This window comes from Mytilus edulis, chromosome 3 (genome assembly GCF_963676685.1).
Source record: "Mytilus edulis chromosome 3, xbMytEdul2.2, whole genome shotgun sequence".
Lineage (NCBI taxonomy): Eukaryota > Metazoa > Mollusca > Bivalvia > Mytilida > Mytilidae > Mytilus > Mytilus edulis.
Window position 1 is genome coordinate 79,244,179 of NC_092346.1, and position 25,349 is coordinate 79,269,527.

Genomic DNA, 25,349 nt, shown 5'->3' on the forward strand with positions numbered 1-25,349 from the left:
AGGTGGGCATGTGCACTTGTACCCCCGTTAAATCCACAGGCACTTGTCTCAGAAAAAAAATCCTATATGCCTTAATATAACACAGTTTTTTTTCTGAAACAAGTGCTTGTGGGTAAATCAGCCAATGTATCCTCCTTTAAAAATTTGTCATTTGTCTGCGTTTACTTTCTAAACGATATAAGTTGACTTAACCGGGTTGACTCATATTTCAGCGGTCCGACTGGACTTGAGTTCGAGCTGTGTCTAGTTTTGTCCCCCATTCGAATGGATAACTGTCCAATTTATCAATTTGATGCTGACTCAAATGCATTTAACTGTCGTACGTTTATCCAAAATATCAATTAATAAACATGTATAAGCAAAATCCAGGGATGAAGAGTGAACTATAATGCTGAGCATTATGCTGAGCATTTCTTTATATATATATATTTCAAATGACATACTGTTATGTTCAGTGCGTGAAAATTAGTGTCGATATCATCGGGGTCGAATTCACTATTGTAGACTATAAAAGCATCTATGGGACACAGATTCAGATTGGCGGAGTTTTCAAAAGGTTCAAAATGAATAAATCACCGATTGCTCCGAATACAGTTAAAAGAAATAAGTTAGACGATGCCCTGAGTTATTTCACAGAAGGTTTGTACATATCAAATACTTAAATCATCCTTTAAAAGTTTAGATCTGTAGCAGCAAGGTTAATCAGTTTGTTGATTGTTGGCAATGTTGCCAGGTTGGGAACAAACCCTACAAACCCTCTAGATGGTATTTATACTTGTATAGAGGGATAATCCTTCTATTATAAAGGGTTAAAATTATCTCTCTGTAGAGGGATAATTTTGTTAAGACTGGATTTAAAGCAAAAAAATGGCTAAAGTGATAAAACTTGCAATCTGACGGTGGGTGGGTCTTTTCATCACTGAACACCCCAAACACTTAGTTTTTATCTTTTGTCATTGTGTGCCAAATGTAACCGTAGAGGATGATGAAATTATAAAATCACTTTGATTAGGGACTTTCAATTTTCTGTTTTGAATTTTCCTCGTAGTTCATATAAAATTGAAAATGGAAATGGGGAATGTGTCTAAGAGACAACAACCCGACCATAGAACAGACAACAACAGAAGGCCACAAATAGGTCTTCAATGCAGCGAAAAACTCCTGCACCCAGAGGGGTCCTTCAGCTGGCCCCTAAACAAATATCATACACAAGAAACTAAAATTAAAAATCATACAAGACTAACAAAGGCCAGAGGCTCCTGACTTGGGACAGGCGCAAACATGCAGCAGTGTTAAACATGTCTTTTGAGATCTTAACCTCCCCCCCCCCCCCCCCTATACCTCTAGCCAATGTACATGATGTAGAAAAGTAAATGCATAACAATACGCACAGTGAAATTCAGTATTCTATTTTCAGTATTCTATTTTCAGTATTCAGTATTTTTATGATTTTAATTTTGTCTCATCCGGGATTATAAACCCTGGGAACTCTGTATTACAAGGCAGCACATTATCCAAGTAAGCCAAAGATGTACTTCCTCAGCTCAATCGATGACTTATACTAATCAATCCTGTCGCATATAAATGTAGCATAAAATAATGTCCCCTTTGAAATATTATGTCAGACAAAATCTCGTAAAAAAATGTCTGTACACTAATTTATATGTCCATGTGTCACAAAATAGAAGTTCATTTATAATATAAGTTCCAAATGAAATAATTATTCTTAAATATTAGTTCCACTGGAATAAATATTACAGTAGACATGTATGTTCTTAATGGAGTAAATGATATAGAATATTTGTTCCAACAGAAACAGATAATATGACCTTGTTTCTAACAAAGTTTCACACGAGGTGTGACCCCCCATGAAAGAAAGAGGGTTTTAAAAAGTAAAATGGCAAAAATACAGAACTGCAAGGTGAATTCAAAACAGAGTAGGGATAACTTCATGGTGAATAACAATGAAAAAATCTTGCATTGGGACCTTGCCAAACAGTCAGGGGTACTACTTTATTATTTCATTATTATATATCACCTATTTCAGTGATTTGATAAATTCAGTTATCGCCTATTTAAGTGATTTTGGTGTTTCCTTTGATCTTCAAAATCAAATGCTGATTTCATTGATTTTCCATATTTTCACAAACTCATCTATAATTTTTATGCCCCATTTATGGGCATTATGTTTTCTGGTCTGTCCGTCCGTTAGTCTGTTCGTCCCGCTTCAGGTTAAAGTTTTTGGTCGAGGTAGTTTTTGATGAAGTTGAAGTCTGATCAACTTGAAACTATGTACACATGTTTCTTATGATATGATCTTTCTAATTTTAATGCCAAATTAGAGTTTTTACCCCATTTTCATGGTCCACTGAACATAGAAAATGATAGTGCAGATGGGGCATCTGTGTACTAGGGACACATTCTTGTTCTACATAAATCAATGATCCCTTTTTCTTTGTATATCGATTTCACCAGTGCGCTTGGGCAGTAAGTTTCTGCACTAAAAGCTATTAAAAGTACCCTAGGGAATTTTTCTGTAATCAAATATTTTTTTTTTTTTTTTAATTTTAAACACATTTTATTAATAATCACCTGTAACATCAACCCTCAGTTGCCCAAGGGAAGCAACTAAGGGAGCCCCAATTTTTTAAGTCTCATTTGTTGGGGGGAAAGCAAATAAGGAAAAAAGGCCCATCATAAATTATTAACATCTATCTTTATGAATTATATCATCTATCTTTGTACAAATGTACATGTACATATAATTATTATCTATCTATATATTTATACACCACACCATCTATAATCATTTGAATAAAGTATTCATTCTATCTTGGGGTTTTTTCTCACAAGAGCTACCTGTATTTATCAAGCAGTTTCAAATTTTATAGCACTTCAAACCGTTTTTTTGTTATGTCAATTTCAAATCAAATATTCAATAACTACTCTTACTACATGTATCAGACAAAGGTTAACAATATTAGGTAACCTAAGTGGTTTTCATTAGATTTTAATAGAATGATCTACATCAAGGTTATGTCCTGATCTACAAATTATTCCAGTTTTTGTGTTTTTTAAGTAAATTATAAAAACTCACAGCTTATCAAGCAAAAGAAAATTTCTGCATGTACATAGTTGACTTTTGTCGAGCCTGCAACTTTTGTTGCAAAAAGCTCGACATAGGGATAGTGATCCGGCGTGGGCGGCGGTGTTAGCTCACTTCTTAAAAGCTTTATGTTTCAGAAGGTGGAAGACCTGGATGCTTCATACTTTGTATATAGATGCTTCATGTTACGAAGTTTCCTTCAGTCACATGTCCAATGTCCGTGACCTCATTTTCATGGTTCAATGACCACTTGAAAAAAAAAGTTAACATTTTTTGTAATGTTGAATTCTCTCCTATTATAAGTAATAGGATAACTATATTTGGTATGTGCGTACCTTGCAAGGTCCTCATGTCTGTCAGACAGTTTTCACTTGACCTCGACCTCATTTCATGGATCAGTGATCAAGGTTAAGTTTTGGTGGTCAAGTCCATATCTCAGATACTATAAGCAATAGGGCTAGTATATTCGGTGTATGGAAGGACTGTAAGGTGTACATGTCCAACTGGCAGGTGTCATCTGACCTTGACCTCATTTTCATGGTTCAGTGGTTATAGTTAAATTTTTTGTGTTTTGGTCTGTTTTTCTCATATTATATGCAAAAGGTCTACTATATTTGTTGTATGGAATGATGGTAAGGTGTACATGTCTAGCGGGCAGATGTCATGTGACCTTGACCTCATTTTCATGGTTCAGTGGTCAAAGTTAAGTTTTTGAGTTTTGGTCTTTTTATCTAATACTGTATGCCATAGGTCAAAGTTCTATATTTGGTGTATGGAAATATTTTATGATCTTTATGTCAGTCTCGCAGGTTTTATTTGACGGTGACCTCATTTTCACGGTTCATTGCACAGTGTTAAGTTTTTGTGTTTTGGTCTATTTTTCTTAAACTATAAGTAATGGGTCAACTATATATGTTGTATAGAAGCATAATGTTAGCTGTACATGTCTGCCTGGCATGGTTCATCTGACCTTGACCTCATTTTCAAGGTTCATTGGTCTTTGTTTAGTTATCTTGGTTAATGTTAAGTTTATGAGACAGTTGTAATAAAACTAAGCATTATACTTAGGACTATCAACATAATATCAATGATTAGTAAAGAAGGCGAGACATTTCAGCGTGTGCACTCTTGTTCAATGGAATTCTTGTCTTTTTATCAGTAAAAAAATCAAGCTTGTGAGAAAAATATCAAGACAATGTGATAAACACTTATGGAAGTGATCACATTTTAACTTCTCAAATTACTTGTTGCAGTGATTTTAAAAAGTCTGTGTCTATTTTTTATGACAATTTTTTAATATTTCACAGCCAAAATCACTTTTTTTAGTAGTACCCTTGACTGTCAAATGACATTTACAGTAATTATTGGTTCATGACGATAAAATATACATTTTCTGAATGACTTAAAAAAAAAAGAGACTTATTTTGTAATTTGACAAATCACAGTAATGGATAATTAATGAGGAATCAGGAAAAGGATATTTTTACCAATTAAGCAATTTGACAGGGTCTGCTAGTCAAAGTGCCATGAAATAACAAATGTAAAACAATTCAAACGAGAAAAATAATGAGCTTTTTTATGTACAAAATAATGTACAAAAAACAAATATGTTACACAACAACAAGCAACAACCACTGAATTACAGGCTCCTAACTTTGGACAGGCAAATACAGAATATTGCAGAGTTAAAATAGTTTCTTTGACTTTGTGCCAAACCCTTCCCTAACCAGGTACATTGCTGAAAAGGCACAGCTTACAAACAAACTATACAATTCAATAAACATAAAATCAAATATGAGAAACAGCACCAACAACAACCACTTAATTACAGTATGTTAACTTAGGACAGGCACATACAAAATGTGGCTCGGTTAAACTAGTGTGAAGACTTCAACCCTCCCCTAACCTTGTACAGTGGTGTAGCAGTACAACAAATGAAACAAACTAGAAATAATAATTGAAAAAGGCTGAACTAGGTATCGACAGATTGTAGAGCCATAGATAGATATATACATGTAAGAAAATGATATTTAGTTTGATTCTAATTAACAAAATCAATATTAATACCAATAAAAAAACAATACTAGTACAAATGTATATAAGTTTATAATTATTGACACAGTGTTCAATTTTTGTATATTTCTTTTTCAGCTAGAGAACCTATTAAAGTAAGGGGCAATCTTCACCTACAGCTATGTTTAGACAGTTTAGAAAACATCTCCACAACAAAAGGCTTACAACCTGAACATATACTGGAGTTGATAGATGTTATTGGTACATGCAAACATGGTATGTACATGAAACTCTGTCCACATGCACAAGTCACATACAACTCTTTGATATGTTTATGTATGTGTACACTATATGCAAATAGGAGTAAAAACTTATATTGACATGATTGTATTTTTAATCTGACATGTCAGATTAAATCCATATTACATGAAGTATAAATGCAAGCAATTGAAAAACAAGAACTTTCACCAATTTGATTATATAGACAATTTGAATAATAAAACAGAAAAACAGATAAGAGGAATTTAAAAAAATATCACCCAGTATGTATATAACAGTCCACTTTAAGCACCAGCACTAGACTTCTTTGGAAAAAAACAAGACATACTAACAAACAAAGATAACAAATGAAGAACAATGACATATTTGGTCCACTAAATCTGACTAAAAACATGTGGTGGGGTTAAACCAGGCCAGTTATAAGTTTACACAAACCTTCCAATTTACCTATCTAGACCATATGTCTTAAAACTAAAACACAACAAGAAAAACGTACATATACGTATATAATGAAGAGTCAAATGAGCTCACTTTTACAGGAAGTTATAAAGAGTCAAATGAGCTCACTTTTACAGGAAGTTATAAAGAGTCAAATGAGCTCACTTTTACAGGAAGTTATAAAGAGTCAAATGAGCTCACTTTTACAGGAAGTTATAAAGAGTCAAAGGAGCTCACTTTTACAGGAAGTTAGCTAAAGCTGTCAATTGAATCATACAGTAATAAGTATTGTTATGCATATTTGTATAATCGTTTTTATTTTAATTTTTAGCTGAGTCAATTAGTGCCAGAGTGATCAAATTCCTAATTCCTGCTACTTTTGTACCTGAGAAGGCTATTGTTAAAACAATATCATATCTATGTACAAATAAACCTTCTACAAATATGCAGGTAAATATATGTACAATGTACTGATGTTAACTTTGTACAATGTACTGATGTTAACTTGATAAATCACATCACATAAAAATTCGCTATGGACTAAATTTGCATTATCAATCTGTATGCCAGCTAGATATCTGAATACATATCCAATTGCAATATACTATTAGGGCCTGCCTTCAAAAGTTAATATTTAATTTTTAAAAAATCCAGAGGTCCTCAGGATTCAGACTTTTAGAATTGAGTAGCTTTTATATTAACTTTTAATAATATATTCTTTAACAACAAGAAGATGCAACACTCAAAATATGCAATATTTAAACTTATTTGATCTTAAAATTTTGTGTATCTTTTTACAGTGCCTGTTACTAAGATGGATATTAGTGATCTACGATTACATAGACACCAAAGATGATATACACAAACTATATGGACTTATTTTCTTCTTTCTTGACAACCAGACTATGGTAAGTCTACTTGAAAATTTTAAGTTTGTGTATGAATAAGAATAGTTCAATGAGATATCCGACCTTTGCCAGCAAAAAACAAAACACATTTACTAGAAGTCATATAATAATTCACTGTATATTTTTTTATAATTTTAACTTGAGGAACCTTTTTAAGTCAATTGGCAAAACCTCAGAAATAAAATATCTACAGAATAACATGTTTTCCTCAATCCACGAAAATTGATAAATTGAAAATTGTACCCACAAAAAAATGAATCTTCAGTAAATGGATTATGATGTTCTAATAGCCAGGATGACACTTTCTTGTTGAGGTTAGTATTACATAAACTATACTTGATAAGGAAAAATATCACCCTTGCCATTAAAAAAGTATGGCAATACATTAATACACCCATGTTTTTATTTCAGATGCCTTATGTTTGCCACTTGTTATTTTTGCTGACAAGAAAAGAAGATGTGAGAATGTTCCGAGTCAGGAAGCTCTTGAATCTTCAGAACAGAGTGGTAATGTAACATTAACTATTTATTAAGCATAGACACTTCTATTCTATTCATATCATCAGTACTATGTATAACAATTCTATGTTGCCATCTTGGATTGGGCCACAATTAAAAATATTTCTGTTTGCCCAAACCCGACCCATGATGAATGGGTGTGGGTAGGTAGGTAGGCAAATTCTTTTTTTTTTTTTTTTTTATCCGAATTTGCATGAAAATATTAAAAGATCTTAAAACAGTATATCTTTTTTTTCTCTGTCAAACCTTTGTAGAGACAACCAAAAGCAATGAATTTAAAACCTTTATAAATAAATTAGTCTACTATATATGATTTGTATCCTGAGATGTTTATAACCCTGACAATTGCTAACTGTGTGAAAGGGCTTTTGGATTTGTGAAGTGATTTTCAACAGTTCCATCAACACGATGTTTGTGTAAAAAAAATATCAGCTGATTATGTAATGATTAAATTTGTTTGCAGTTTTTAAATCCTATTTCTATTAAAAAAGATTAAATGTCCTAAAATATTTATATGAATTATTATCTACCATCCTTAGTTTGTGTCTTTTTCATGTTTTGAAGACAAATTTATATTTTACATTATCACACAGGTAAACTAATTTGGCTATAAATAGATCAAAGCATGTTCTGTAGAATCTCCAAACTAAAAACGTATTTGTTATAATTTTATTTCTTTGAATAATCAAGTTTAAATTTTTGAAAATAATCATTATTGATAAAATATTATTGCATAAAGTTAACGTTTTCTGAAGACTTTATTTTTAGGTCATGGTTCTAGAGGCTTCCTCACAAATTGTATAAAAATCCAATATGGCATCCATAACATTCTGCAAGGGCTGTATAGCCAGTCAAGGTCGTTAAAAACTTCATATATATATAACATGTTTTTACTTTTGCACATGTGAAAAAATATTTCTGACAAAAGTCAGATTTCTCTTGTCAAAAGGGATTTATATTTATATTGCAATAAATTATTCAGAAGGAGTTGCATTCAGTTAAGATTACATTTCTGATTCTGTGAGCAATTATAGTTTTATCAAATTCTCCCAAACAGCAACGTACTGACTGTCTAACATGTCTAATGAGACTTGTAAATTTGAACTATTTGAATAAAAGGGCATCTAATTTACATGATAAAGGATGATTATAATTAAAGACAACAATTTATCAAGAAATAATTCCTTTTTATTCAGTAAAAACAAAATCTTCTTGCAAGATTGTAAATTCGCAACTTCCGGATCCATTTCCTGTCAGAATAACATTGAAAATATTTGATTGCACATGGTTTTGAACAAATCTACCTGAATATTCTTATCAGATATTCGATAACACAATGAAATTAGCATTGAGCATATAGGTAAGGGTTTGGTAGTACAAACAACTACAGCGTAAAAAAACTGTGCCACTTCACATGTTTTACTTCTTTACGTTCGTTAAATCAGAAAATAAAAACAGAGAACATCGAATATCGATTAACTGCGTCTCTTATACGCTTTCTTTTAATCTTATTCACAGTTACTTTCAAACGCAAAGACGACGAACATTAAGTTTTGTACGATGACGGAGCGGACCCAAAATAAATCCGAGAAAAAAAAATTCTTCCAAAAAACGTCAAAAAAAGAATTTGAGTCGGCGGGTTTATTTTGGGTCGGTCGCGTTTGGGCAAACATACAATCTTTTTATTTTGGCCTTGTTTAATAGACTTTAAAAATGGCAATTTAGCTTTAAGAATTTGCCTCTTCACAATCAAAAGAACAATGGGCAATTTCCTTCAAGGTTTGAGTGTACACATTTCAAAATATTACTCAAAATGCATTTGATTTTTAAACTGTGAATTGAAATGTCAGTTTATCCTGTTCATACAAAAGGAACAGATCTGTCTGGCTGCAACTCTATTGCTATTGGATTGAAGTAAAAGTAGAAAATCTTATATATTAAACTTTAAACATAACATTCTTACCAATACTTTACTTTAAAGTTATAGAAATACTGCTATGATTGATTGTTGGATTATTTGACTTAACAGTGCAGTTTATATATTATGTGTTAGTCCTTTTGTAATATAAGACATACTATCTGTTTGCACACCTGTTTTTATAATATCACATGCTTATTGCATGCAAATACCAGGAAATCTAAATGAAAATAAAACCAAATGTGGTGTAATTATAATATAAACTTGCTTCTTTTATACAGGGAGCACAGCCATATTTGATTGGATTATTGTCTATATATAAACTTTATTATCCAAACCTGGTATCTATGGTTCTTCCAAAGAACAAAAAAGTAAGTCATTAAGATGTAATGTTTATAAGAATTTATAAAACTTAATCTATTCTTCAAGATTCTTTTTACACTTGAGAATTAAGTGACTTCTCCCTGGCAGACTAACAGTGAGGAGGAGTGAAAACCAAACAGCCACAAGAAGACATCATGGAAAAGTGATAGATCACAATAGTGTTGTTTAACCTGCCTCACATAACCAAAACATGGTCAATTTGATTTGCCAAGTGATCAAATCTCTACTTGAAAATGCAAGGCAAATAGCAGGGGTGTGGAAATGCTATGCCTGACTCGCCCGACTCGTACATTTGAACAACCGAACAAGTAATTATTTTTGTATTGGTTGCCCATGGAGAAGTAAAAAAATATACAAAACAAAGTTTCAAATCCAACAAAAACATAAAATTAATTTCAAAACGTATAAAGATGTTTAATTTATGTAAAATAAACCAATGTTCAGCAAGTGAAAACATCAATGTTCATGACGACAAACATTACATGATACCGGAAATAGATCGATTACCAAAATAAATAAAAATAAGTATGCGAACCAGAGTTGCGTAACATTGCATTGGCTTTGTCCATTGACCCGGGAATGGCGGGATGGTCGATTAAGTTTCATCCATCATTTACTGGAAGTGTCATTTCTTTAAATTTTGTATCGAGATTCAGTTTGACAAATATGGGCAAGCAAGGCAAAAAGAATCATGAGTCGAGTAGAAAACCTTAAAAACAAACGGAGGACACAGAGTATTAAAAAAAAAGGAAGCGAGAATTTCAGACATCGTGGATATCAGATTGCCCCTGGATATCTATAGATGGAAATTCGGAAAATAAAAGTTTTTGTCTTATTTATAGATGAAAGGTGAACATAATATATATGTTGTCAAACTGGTAAATAGAAGGGACGCTTTAATTGCACATCAAGACAATAATAAATAATCAAGAAAAAACAAGTGTGTCAGTTGAAAGAAACACCACAACATCAATAGTTAATCTATTATTTAGTTTACATTTCTTCAATCACTGTCCTCAAATTTAGTATAATTATTATGTACCTACTGGCTACAATTTTTATTCAAAAACTGCCACAAAATTGTCCTTTACATGTCATTTCATTGGTTGGTTTGCTGTTAGGTTTCTGTCCCATTGATGTTAACCCATTTCCTACTTTTCTTAATTTTTGACACATATAAACAAATGGATTTCATTTGTTTGTGATGCACAATAGTGCTAAGTAAGAATCATATACATGTATTAGCTAACAAGAAATACTTCGATATTTATTGGGATCATCAGGGCAAGTAAACATTTTTCTGGACAAGTTAAATTTTTAGTTTTACTTGCCCAGGGACAAGTGCTCACAACAAATATTTCCACACCCCTGAATAGTATAAAGCTTTAAGTTCCATTTACAGAATTTGGCTAAACTATAAACCAACTTGACAAGAAGGATGAATGGTATGTTCTGATTTAAAAAAGAACGCGACACTGGAAGAGGACATCAATGATTCTTTGTTGTCAGTAACCAAGCATATTCTCTTTCAACAGCCTAGACCAACGTTAAGTTAATTAGAGCAGAAAGTTGTTTTTTTTGCAACAGGCTCATTAAGTGTTACCCTTTATAACCTAGAGTAAATCCCCTTTTCAACTAGAAAATTACAGAGCATGAGCATGGGCAATCATGTCCTCAGAGCATGAGCATGGGCAATCATGTCCTCAGACACATTCTTATTTTAATTTACTGAAAGACTTGATTGTTTTTCTATTCAGTTATTTTTCCCTAGTAAAGATGGTAAATGGAAGATTGTTGTAGAGAAAGTTCAACTTAGCAGAGTTAATCAAAATACATTGGATACCACAGTAGCATCAGAAAGACTTCAGCTGGCAGATTCTAGTCAAATCAGAGGGGCTCCGGTAAGTTGTCATCATCTACATATATGTCTGACTTTTAAGGAAACTAAAAAAAATGTATTTAATATTGGAAATTGTTAATGATTAATTTCAATCAGTCAGTATGTTTGAATTAGCACAAAAATGATGCATAGCAAAACACATGTATGTATAATTTACAACATCATGATATGGCAAGGTGTGCTAGAATGCCATGTGTAATTTAATTTACAGATTTACGAAAGGTATAAGAATTTAATTGATCTGGGATGAAATGTCAGCAAGATATGAAAATAAAACATCAAATAGTTATAATTATAATGTCAATAATAAATTTGTTCAACAGATATTCCAAGTTAATATAGAAAAGTTTAGAATAAAGTGTATCTTAATATTTTATCATAAAGATCATAACAACAAGGATCTGGTAAAAAGAAAGAAAACATTAAGTTTAAATAGAGGTCAACCATCCAGATCATTCTAATCAGAAAAAAAAATCCAGTCAAATGATTATACATGAATTGGAAATGGGAGAACATTAAAGGTAGCATTTGAGAATACACAAATAAAAACATAACCTTGACCAAGTTGTATATCAATATCAAAAATGCTTGCCTGATGGTAAAGAAAGATATGGGGTTTCCATCCCTGACACAAAATCTGTACTTCACTAGCAAAAAACACAAAAAGCAAAGGAACAGTGCTTTAATTGCTGTTCTTCATGTCAGTTTGCAATAATGTAATATTTTTATCTTTCAGAGATCAAAACGAAGGAAAATAGATCCTGTTCCTATTGTTCACTCAAATGCATCTAGTAATATTGGAAACCCTGGAAAGGATACTGTAGAGGCCATGTTGTATAAAAATAAACCATTTGTACAAGTATCTGACTTGAAAGCTTTGATGCAGCGGCCTGATTACATTGAGGTATACTTTTACAACTTTAAAAAGTATTAACCTGTATTAGGGTGCTAACTTATTTTTCATTTGTGATTTTGAGCTTGTTTTATTTTTTGGCAATCAGTTTTCATTACATCTGGTGCCAGTAAATTTTATGGACAGGGATGGAATTTTCTCTTTCAGCTTATTTAGGCCTATTACAATCAATTGTTCCCATACTCATTTATAGATCCTGTCATCGTCACTCCACAATATAGATATCTAGATCCTGTCATCGTCACTCCACAATATATATATCTAGATCCTGTCATCGTCACTCCACAATATATATATCTAGTCCTGTCATGGTCACTCCACAATATATATATCTAGTCCTGTCATCGTCACTCCACAATATATATATCTAGATGTTTGAACATGCCTGTATATATCAATTCAGCTCATAAAACTGACCATCAGTATTGTCTGGATGTACAGAAAGTTTAATGTAACAACAATCAAACAAAACAAACTGATTTGAGCTTAAATTAGCTAAATGCAGAAATGTTTAGCTGTATTTATATTTATATTTCAGCCACCAAGTCAGATAGGAGCCGTTCTAAGAAATGAATTACTACAACACTACATGTCTTATTCCTTTGATGCTGTGACAGTAACAAGGTTTTCTTATTGGTTACAAGCTATTCTTTATGAAGGTTAATAAATAGTTTTATAATGAATTAAATTTTAATTGTTTGGTCTCTTTTATTTTTGACACATTGTCATTTTTGTGTAATGCCTAAAATTGCAATTAAAATGAAATCATGCTCATAAATACCAAACATATTAGGTTTGATACTGTACATTGAAGACACAAATAACATTACTTTGAAATCAATAATAATTTTTTTAATTACAAGCATATACATGTATATATATTCTACAAGTACAAAATGCTATTCTTTAATAACTTTGTAATGGGTAAAAGAGTTGCACTTTTTTTCCCCCATCACATCATCTGAAAAGATAGGAATAGTCGGGACTGGAAAAATTAGATATACCATTGATAGAGCATGGACCAAGGAAGAATTTTGATGTTAATTTCATTATATTTCCTATTTGTCTTCAGAAATACTGGATAGAACAGTTACAGTAGAAGACAAAGAAAGAATTGATGGATTACTGACCAGAGTTGTTAGTTTTTCAAAATTTCTCCAAGTAAGTATTACTTTATATTCAAAAATTATTCAGAAATGTTTATTAAAGTAAATTATGCGACTTGGTGAGTATGGCAATAATAAGACCTTGCATTCTGATATCTGGTACCGGGTAGCTGTATACAGACCTTGCATTCTGATATCTGGTACCGGGTAGCTGTATACATTCTGATATCTGGTACCGGGTAGCTGTATACAGACCTTGCATTCTGATATCTGGTACCGGGTAGCCGTATACATACTGATATCTGGTACCGGGTAGCTGTAAACATTCTGATATCTGGTACCGGGCAGCTGTATACATTCTGATATCTGGTACCGGATAGCTGTATACAGACCTTGCATTTTGATATATGGTACCGGGTAGCTGTATACATTCTGATATCTGGTACCGGGTAGCTGTATACAGACCTTGCATTCTGATATCTGGTACCGGGTAGCTGTATACATTCTGATATCTGGTACCGGGTAGCTGTATACATTCTGATATCTGGTACCAGGCAGCTGTATACATTCTGATATTTGGTATCGGGTAGCTGTATACATTCTGATATCTGGTACCAGGCAGCTGTATACATTCTGATATCTGGTACCGGGTAGCTGTATACATTCTGATATCTGGTACCAGGCAGCTGTATACATTCTGATATCTGGTACCGGGTAGCTGTATACATTCTGATATCTGGTACCGGGTAGCTGTATACATTCATATATCTGGTACCGGGCAGCTGTATACATTCTGATATCTGGTACCGGGTAGCTGTATACATTCTGATATCTGGTACCGGGTAGCTGTATACATTCTGATATCTGGTACAGGGTAGCTGTATACATTCTGATATCTGGTACCGGGTAGCTGTATACATTCTGATATCTGGTACCAGGCAGCTGTTTACAGATTTTCCTGACATCACAATAATTTCTCACATTTTTGTCCATTCTTCAAAATTACAAAAATAAATATGTACAATTATTTCTGAATTTACAGTACATTTCAATGTCATAAATGAGATCAAATTAAAACAGTTTTAATGGATGAAAAACAAAATCAAAGCTAATACAGATAAAGATAATATCAAAGATATTATTACAGTGTTTAATTGATACACTTTACATACAATCTTAATTTTTATAATTTTTGTAAACAACATCGCTGTGATATCCTGTTTGTAAAACAATTTCTTTAGATACAGCCAAAATTTCAAACCTTTTCTTAATACAATTGAAAAAATCTTTTAAGAAATGTTTTAAGTAAATTGTATCAACAAAGAAAGTGGCTGCACCGCAAAAGTGTATGTTTAATTTTAACGCAATTCTTAACAGTGTATTTGTACATTTTAGGAGGGTATACCAGCAGTAGATCAATTTTTAGCTAGATTTTTACATCGATGGAATGGAGAGGATTTTCGTGTTCATATTTTCAGACTTATTTCCTACCACAGAATTTGTTCATTCCAAAGTGAGTAGATTAATGGAAAAGAAACGTTGGATTAATTTCATGAAATAAAAGTCTTTTGAAGTACAAGAACATTAACCTATGATTGAAACCTTAGCATGCATTACACATGCCTATGGAATTGACCTTTACCTGTCATGTGTATGCCAGAAGTCGATAAAACTAAATAGATGTATGCCTTAGAGCACCAAGCGAAAGTGCCCAAACATAATAGTTTTATCTATCCAATTTAAACATGTCATAAAATGATCAATTATAAAAGAATAATGTCTTTATTTCTGTTCTTCATCTATGACAGGTGTTCAACCATAAATGAATACCTCATATATAACTTGCCTCAAAATCAAAATATGTATATATAGTACAGTTTTTGTAAGAAACATTTCCAGTGTGTCTCCATGGATAAGGCCATAGATAAAGATTCCAGTTAAAATGTCATGCTTGAGGGTGATGCTCCATCTTTTTTTTTTTTTATAAAACTATGATGGTATATTTTTAATGCAAGCCTTTTATTTGGACAGCAAGGTTTACAACTTTAAGCACCGTGACTACACTTCATTTTTAATACTTTCATTATAGTTTTTTGTTACATTTACTTTGGTGAAATCCTTTTATATATGATTGTATTAAATTCTTTTCATATCAAACAGTTTTGTCTAAATAATTGAGACACTATGGCTTTTGTTGAAAAGGCTTAAATAACTTGATGTACTGGTCATTTATGAGATAAAGCTCTGACAGTTTACTTAATTTCTGATATATATGGTACTACTCTCTAAGAAAAGAAGGAGATGTAGTATTATTGCCAATGAGACAATAACCACCAAAGTTCAAATGAAGTAGATGTAAGCAATTAAAAGCACTGTACAGCTTTCAACAATGAATAAATCCCATACTGAATGGTCAGCTATAAAAGGCCCTGACATGAACGTTTCTTTTAAGTTTATATATACAATAAATACATCTTAATAAAATAATATAAGATATTATACAGTATGAATGTGAATAAAAGAAGATTTGAGATGTCTCTTTGAGAGAACAATCCTACAAAGCCCCCCCCCCCCCCCCCAAAAAAAAAATATGTTGTACTTTATATTGCTGAAGTTGTATACACAAATTTCCCTTACAGGATTACATGATAACATACTGGAGCCTCTGAGAAAGCTCTATTTTTGTTCATCTGTTTACTTCAAGGTAAGTGGTGTACCTGTTGTGTTACTAGTTTTGATTATATAGTTTAAATGAATATTGAAATTATGAATTACTAGCTGCAAATTATAAGTAAAGCTCTTTGGTGATGGTTATGCAGTCAAAGAGCTAGCAAAACTCCCTACTTTTTTATTTTATTGCCATGTGATGTACAGTTGGTTAGTAATACTCTTATTATACCCCACGCAACGAAGTTTCGGAGGGTATAATGTTTTTGACCCGTCAGTCCGTCGGTCAGTCCTGTTTCTTGTCATCGCAACTCCTCTCAAACCACACAACAGAATTTCACGAAACCTTTTCAGATGAAAAGGACATACTATGTAGTTGTGCATATCGACAGGAAATTGCGATTCAATTTTTTTTATAAGAGTTACGCCCCTTTGAACTTATTTGCTTAATGTACTACTGCAACAGTTTGTCATCGCAACTCCTCTGAAACTACACAACAGAATTTCACGAAACCTTTTTAGATAATAAGGACATACTATGTAGATGTGCATATCGACAGGAAATTACGATTCAATTTTTTTTCTAGGAGTTACCCCCCTTTGAACTTATTTACTTTATTGTACTACTGCAACAGTTTGTCATCGCAACTCCTCTGAAACTACACAACAGAATTTCATGAAACCTTTTAAGATAATAAGGACATACTATGTAGATGTGCATATCGACAGGAAATTACGATTCAATTTTTTTTCTAGGAGTTACATCTCTGAACTTATTTGCTTTAAGGTACTACTTCAACAGTTTGTCATCTCAACTCCTCTGAAACCACACAACAGAATTTCATGAACATTTGTAGATAATAAGGACATACTATGTAGATGTGCATATCGACAGGAAATTACGATTCAATTTTTTTTCTAGGAGTTACGCCCCTTTGAACTTATTTGCTTCAATGTACTTCTCCAACCGTTTGTCATCTCAACTCCTCTGAAACCACACAACAGAATTTCATGAAATTTTGTAGATAATAAGGACATACTATGTTGATGTGCATATTGATAGGAAATTACATGTATTATTCAATATTTTTTCTTATACAATTTTTTTTCTTACACTTATTTAATTTCTCCAATGACAATGTGGGGACGTGGGGTATGTGAGCGTGCTCACTAAGGTTCTTTAATTCATAATATATTATAATGGCTTGGAATTTGTTACGCTAGATGCATGTTAAGTCCATCAGACTCAACTGTGAGGATATGATTTTGTGTAATGTTTGTCCAAAAGATGTATTCCTTTAAGTGTAAAAAAAATTGTAATGTTTTGAGAATAAAAAATAAAAATCACAAAAAACTGAACTCAAAAAGGAAAGTCTCCAATCAGATGGCAAAATCAAAAGCTCAAACACATCAAACAAATGGATAACAACTGTCATATTCCTGACTTGGTACAGGCATTTTCTTATGTAGAAAATGGTTGATTAAACCTGGCTTTATAGCTACATGTAGCTAAAGGGATAACTATTGAAAACAACTTAATCAAGAATCGTTGAATTTTTTGTGTGTGTATTTCAGTGTCAAGTGATACACTGCCTAACAGCATTACTACGTAATTTGGCTGCCTTTGAATGGCCAAGAGTCCAAGAAAGCAATAAAATAGATGAAGTAGATGGTCAGACTCCCTCAATATTGTAAGTATGTGTGAATTTATGTAAAGTTTAAAGGTAACATGCAAGATTTTATTGTTTAACTATCTAATGTTGTAAAAAAATGTAGTTTGAAATGTAAAAAAAAAACAAAAATTTAAAATGAAATATTTATTGCTTGTACTTTTTCCAGCTAGTGGTTCAATAAAAGTAGATTCTACTCCCTTTTGTTAATGATTTCATCATTTTCCCTCTTTTTAAACTATGTTGACATAATGTCCCATGATGAGCTGATACCAGGTAATACGCATAGATCTGTAGAACAATTGTTATTCTTAGACAAAGCCTCATTTCTGTGGTGAGAGGGTATACAACCAGATTGAATAACAGTGGTTAAAAGTGTTTTACAATTCATTTACTTTAATTTTAGAACGAATTCTGTATTTTTGGTTACAAGCATTACACAAATATATTGATTATCATTTAGGTGTGATTCAATTGCATTTTTTCACAGATCCAGTTTATTCCATGAAGAGACGGAAGAGTTTGAAGGTGTTGTGACGTTACTAGAATTAGTACGGTACATCAGTGATATGTGTGTATTAGGACAACAGATGAATGATAGTCACAATCTACTCATACACATCAACTTAAACTTTATGGAATTAGTAAGTCTACACAAATCTTCATTTCTAATGTAAGAGGGGTACAAAACCATAATGGATAAGGGTGGTTAAATGTTTTAGGACAACAGATGGATGATAGTCATAATCCACTTATACATATCAACTTAAACTTTATGGAATTAGTAAGTCTAGAGACTCTAGACAAAGAGCATAGAAAATAGGATATTTGATAGTGAAATTCCTAACAACATTTGATCTGAGATGAGACATCCTTTGGTCTGTTCCAGAAAGAAATATATTTTGATTTTCCATAGGTGTTTATATAAAAGATATTTTATTTACCTAGATTGAAATGTTGTTTAACTCAAAAAAGTTTATTAAAATGCTGAAATCTGACAGATTAGGAATAAATCACTTGCTTGTCTACAGAAAAGTTAGGTAATAATGGTCTTATTTATCTTAGTTTTGAAAAGATAACAGTCTTAGTTTTGAAAAGATAACAATCTATCTGAAAGGAAAATATGCAAAATATTTAAACTGATGATACATTTGAAAATATAGTCTACTTAAAAAAATAATTGATTCATCTTTATTACTCAATACTGGCAATTCAAGTGCATTCCTATTAAAAAGCTAGGGTCTGGTACAGGGTTTAAGCTAGGATTTTGAGGGCTTTAGTCACTTTTGCGCGCTATTAAAATCAACCTTATTTTGTGTATAAGCAATAGAACAATGATGTATATTACTAGCTTCATCTTTTGACTTAGTCAGATTTTAAGGGATTGAGGCACCAGCATGATTGGCAGTTATTGTATGATTTGACTGTATTGGCTATTATTATGAAAAATTCTGACATGGAATCACAATTTCTCTTCAGTTTATTCCAGGGGTCATTCCTGAACAACAAAAGTTGGATTCTATTTTTTTTAAACAAGGAATCACAGCAGAAATCAATTTGCAATGATTATTTCACTGCATAATCATTATCCTTATAAAACGTCTAAGTCGATATTTGGATATCATTTCTATCAAGTTGGAAATGTATTATATCCTTTTTGGAACGATTATAATGACTGAAAGGAGGTTGTAAACAAATCAACAATAGATCACGTTTACTACTTTCGGTTTTAAAATGAAACGAAAACGGGAAGTGACACGTGGATAATAAATTCAAAACGAGTCCGGATTCATCAGGAAATTATTATTTTTCGATTTAAATTCCTTTAGTAAGAGATATATATTTGTCTCTCTTGTTTAATTGATTCTAAATGATTTCGTATTTTACGTTTTTAATGTCTATAAATAGTCAAAGGGATACTTTCATGCATGCGTAGAACACAATACAGGAAGCACCTGTTTAAAACATTTCTCGTGAACTTTTTGAATAAACACATGAAAGTTCTCTATTTTAAATGGAAATTGTTGAAAGTTTTTGATGAAAATTAAAATCAAATATGACGAAAATTCCTTCGAATGACGAATCTACGACAAACTAACTTCAGATTGTGATCGTTTGGGAAATATTGAAATTCAAATGCGAACTGTCCGGGTTGTGACATTTTTGATTAAATGACGAAATTATACTCCTGGTTGTTGAAATGCCGACTGACTGATTTTCCTGGGGAAATAATTATGATGGTCATTCAATTATGGGGTTAATTAATAAATTACGGATAAGTGACCCATCTGATGGCGATAAGCGGATTAGTTGTAATCACAACTTGTAACACCTGTTGAAAATGTTAATTACCTGGAGGTCATAAACTTGTCAAAAACATGAAGACAGGTAGATTTATAGTTTTTATTGCGAATTTTTTTTTACACCTTCAAAATTAAAGTGACGAAATTGATTTGAAATACTTTCGTCTATGAGAAAACCCTTTCGTAAAATACGAAAGTGACGAGCGCTAGCAAAATCACTGGTCTGGTACAAATTCTATTCATTATATATTAGACTCTAAAGAATTTTCAAAATGCAAACATAACTGCATTTATCCTTAACTATAGAACTGTAAAAGATAAAGCTTTATATCTTAATCTGAAAGATTATTTTAAAGTATTGGCTTATCAAATATGCTTGTGTTACATTTCAGGTAGCCAGTCTGTTTTCACAATACAATATTCCTGTTGTACCATTCCCTGTCAAAGATATATTCATGAGACCATTCTTACTAGAGAATGCAATGGGACCAGCTCGTGTCTGTTCTATTATTACCATGTAAGACATAAATTACTTAGATAAAATTAATTTGATGTGTATTAAGGAAGAGGTATGATATAAACTATCATTTTGTGTCTTAAATTGCAAATGCAAAAATAATCTTCAAACCCTAAGAAACTATTTTGAAAAATGAATGAAATGGCATATGGTGACTTAACTGCAGAAAACACATTTTGTCATTTATAAATATCAAAACAAACATATTTGACTGTTTTTGTAGCTACTTTTAAATGATGTTGAGAAGCATTCAAATTAACTTGAATGCATTGCCAGTATATGGTACAACTCTTTTCTGTTGCTATTTAGTCGTTATGACATAATTTTTTTCTAGGCAATACATTGTATAATTGTATAGTATAGACTGGTTTTAATCTTGAGAAATATTTTAACATGTGGTAATCAGTTTCTTAGTCCTATTGTTACATTGTTACAGTAAAATACAGTGATTTCCCAGTAAAATCAAAACCAATGATTTCATTCCTTGTACATGATGTCAACAATGGGTGTTGTCAAGATGTCAAGGAATGAATTGAGAATGCGATAGAAAAACATAGTTCCTATCATTTCTTACTTTATTTCAATAAATATAAGTCAATGTAATAAAGAATAACTAATCCAAGAATTGAAATCTTTAAAAATTTTCCACTTGTGATGCATATTCATGATCTAATGTGTTGTTTGGTTACTTGATGAATATTTTTCTATATTTGAATTCTTGGATTACTGTGTATTTATAATTATTCGTGGGATACCAATTTTTCCTGGATTTCATGGATACAGGTAAACCATGAATTAAAAAGTTTAAGGATTTTCTTTTCTTTTGGTTTGTATGGAGACGTAGGCAAAACCTTGAAATTAAATATCCACGAAAAACGTCAGATTTCTTCAATCCATGAAAATTGATACCAACAAAAAAATAAATGAATCCACAGTAGTTATTCTATAAGAATAGTTATTGTAGATTTGGGTTTTATTAGTTACAAATTATCAAAGCTTTTTTAATCAGTTATAGGTTATTGTAGATTTGGGTTTTATTAGTTACAAATTATCAAAGCTTTTTTTAATCAGTTATAGGTTATTGTAGATTCAGGTTTTATTAGTTACAAATTATCAAAGCTTTTTTAATCAGTTATAGGTTATTGTAGATTCAGGTTTTATTAGTTACAAATTATCAAAGCTTTTTTAATCAGTTATAGGTTATTGTAGATTCAGGTTTTATTAGTTACAAATTATCAAAGCTTTTTTTAATCAGTTATAGGTTTTAGAATCATTGTATTAGAAGAATGAACAGTAGATTTGAATGTGAAAATATAAGGTCTTTTTGTACTATCCCTTTATTGTTTGAACAGGTACAAGAATTCATTAGAATTACAGAAAAGGCAGACGATAGGAACAGAATATGATGAAGTTATTAATAAGAAAGCAATAATCAGGAAATGTAATGACCTTATCCTAGATGTTTCTGATGCTTTGTTGAGGAACAGAGCATTCACAAGGAAAGTGGATGGAAGTTTCTTCAACTTTAACCCACAGGACTACAGTGAATCCCTAAAGGTCAAAGAAAATGTATTCACTGTTTATTTACACCAAGCTTTTCTGGGATTTGCTATGAAATTTTTGAAAGAGGTAATTTTTATTGACAGGTTAAGTAAAAGCAGTTCATACATTTATTTATGATCATATTGAAGGCAATATAAAAAGTTTATTTAAATTAAAAAAATAATCATTAAATTCATCCTTATTGTGATACAAAAGATGTTCAGAAATTAAGTTAAATTATAAATAACAAAAGTTTTGACACCAAAGTTTGCATTTCCATTTCTGAAGAAGATAAACAGATTCTTTTAAATTCATTCATAAGGAAGTCAGCATTTTACCAGGATCAACTAATAAAGCCATCTTATAGGGGGAAAAAATAAGGATTGTTTGTTGGCATTCTGATTAATACTCAGATTTTGAAACAAAAATACATTCTGAAATCTTAAAATAATTACTGTTCCAGAATTAAATGCATGATCGGCATGAGATATATTTTTCCAAAGACCCCAACCACCAATGAAATAAAAATGTTAAAATTCAACCGTCCATATTAAAATAATTTATGTATCTATAATCCATATCCAATAAATTTTGAAACAGCCATATTTAACAGAAAAACAAAGAATGTGGTATCTATCCATGACACTAAATCAGTATATGCACAACAAAAAACACACAAAAAGCAAAGGAACAGCGCTATTCTTCATCTCAAAGTCACAGTGAAGCCATCAATACAGAGCAAAAATAAAATCCAACTCACTGCAAGTTTGGGGCGACCCCTGGTACCAGCTTTATGTTAACATATTCTAATAAGAAATTTAAAATGAATGGTATCAGTATTCAGGGATCTCTATGGCTTGTTTAACGATGGCGCCCCGCTTTACAAATCTTTTTAACCTTTTACATAACCCGTATGACTCGTTTTGTTGTTGCTGCAAACCAGCCACACCGGTAATGGGTTCATGACTTCTGAATTTGACAGTGTCCGTGAAAAATAAGCTTCACATGATTTTTAACCCCCATAACAATTACCAAAAATAGCAAGAAAACTACATGGGGACCTTCCTGATAGCTATTGGTCATTCTCTACTAAGGGAAATGGAGGGGGCATGAGGGCTTGGCCTTTGAAGGGTTACAAACGGCAATTATTGAAAATATATATACTTCTATATAGTATTTATAATGAAAATTTGAATAAATATAATTTAAATAAGCAATGAATTAGCATGTTCACCTATCCTTATGTGGAGGGATGAAATACTTTCGATCGCGCTACACTGTACTGCGTAGATACAGTTTATGATGGTGAAAGTTCCTCCATCGTTCAATTTTCATCCATGGAGATCCCTGAGTATTTATAAAACAGAAGTTTTAATTATTTTGCTCTCATTACAGACTCAGCCAATAGAACAGTTTGGACATCCAAGAGGAATAAAAGTAAGTTATAATAGCCCGCAGATAAAAATAATGGAGCCGTCAAGCCCATTAGAATATAGCAATATTAATGAAAAATGGAAGAGTAGCTATTGGTCATTGGTAATTTATATAAATTTATTTGGTTGAAATTATACATTGAATTAATAAATGGTGTAAGCACAGTAAAGATGACATCACAACACATGAAAACATTAGAAAGGTCTGTCAAAACCTTCAAAAGTTCAAGATTGACCACAACAAAAAGACAAATTCAATTCATGAGCTCCTAAAAGAAACTAAACATTAAGCAACATGAATTCCCCCCAAAAAACAGGTGTTGACTAAGATGCAAGCTTTTTCTAAGTTATGAAATTGGTGGATCTTTTGAATTATATAACTCATACATTTTCTAAACTTAACTGAGAGTTAAATAAATGTTTTATATATACTATGATAACAAAATAACTGTCAGGGATAAGTGGAACACACAGCAACTGATTTTACTCTTAACATCTATTTTACTGATATATTTCTTTTTATTCATCATACGCTATTTCGGTTGTTTTTTTCAAAGCCTTACCCAGTAATTGCATGTCTTTGGGAGATTCAGCTGGCTCAAAAAGGGCACTTTAGAATAGAGGATCTTTTTTTTGGTCAGGGAAGTGGAGTCATTATTATATGTACATATAATGTGTAATTTGATATAATAAGAGTTGTCTTAATAAGAAATTGAAAAAAATCATGTTTCAGATTTCAATATTTTGTTGTATAAAGTTATTTCTTAACCATTTTTACAGGGAGTTAAAGAGACATACTTTGAATTTTTGGAACGTGAACATCTTGACGATATTCCAAAATATAACAAAGTTTTCATTAGGAAAGGGAATCAATCGACGACTTCAGCTGGCTAACTAGAATGATATTCCCAAATAAACAGTTTTCTTTGGAAAGGAAGTCAACAATTTCTGCTGGCTGGTTAGAATGATTTTCACAAATATAAAAAAGTCCACTGACACATATTGCTGGCTGACTAGAATGGTATTCCAATATATAACAAAGTTTTCATTAAAAAAGGAGGCAATGGACATCTACTGCTTGCTGACTAGGAGGATGTTCTCAAATATAAGATTTTATAAATAGAAAAAGTAAAGAGATGTATATGAATACATAGAAACATTATTGTTAAAAACTAGACATAAAAATATTAATAAAAGTATATGATATGTCAAATAGTTATGCATACAATGGATTCTATTTCATTAAATTTTATAACAGTTAAATATTTATCATTTCTGTAACAGCATGTCATGAAGTTATGTAATGTGCAGTGGAAACAACATTAGAGAATTAATTCATCTTAGCTTGTTTGGTTACTGTCATTGCCTTGCCAATTGCCTTAAGTGAGCCCTCTATTTACAATAATAGTATTTCTTACTCACAGAAATATTAAACTACATTTTATTCTACTTTCATCATTTTTTACATGTATTGCGAAGGTGCATTTTTAGGGCGTATTTGACCCTGTTAATTAAATGAAAACAAATCATTGAATTATACCATTGCTCGTCTTTTTTAGCATCAAAAGAAAGGTTTACATAAATTGTGTATGATAGCTTAGCCTTGATAACACAATTTGACTGTAATGTCATTATGAGCTAACTGTTCAGAATTTTTGCCAAAAATGGCTCATTTTCAGAAAATTCAGGCTAAATATAAATTGACTAGAAGTGTCCCCAGTATAATTTTTGTC

At 31.7% G+C, this 25,349-nt stretch overlaps 1 protein-coding gene across 1 annotated transcript; it reads left to right on the forward strand.

Annotated features, from left to right (window-relative positions):
* Window positions 1-500: 500 nt before the first annotated feature.
* On the forward strand, window positions 501-24,879 carry LOC139517548 (centromere protein I-like). Its single transcript, XM_071308749.1, has 18 exons — window positions 501-639; window positions 5,258-5,395; window positions 6,168-6,286; window positions 6,637-6,744; window positions 7,156-7,251; window positions 9,463-9,552; window positions 11,323-11,466; window positions 12,202-12,369; window positions 12,917-13,037; window positions 13,451-13,539; window positions 14,880-14,997; window positions 16,124-16,188; window positions 17,727-17,842; window positions 18,312-18,465; window positions 20,517-20,641; window positions 21,994-22,270; window positions 23,579-23,620; window positions 24,397-24,879. The coding sequence occupies exons 1-18, from the start codon at window positions 564-566 to the stop codon at window positions 24,508-24,510; spliced, it is 2,160 nt and encodes a 719-aa protein (XP_071164850.1). The 5' UTR covers window positions 501-563; the 3' UTR covers window positions 24,511-24,879.
* Window positions 24,880-25,349: the final 470 nt, after the last annotated feature.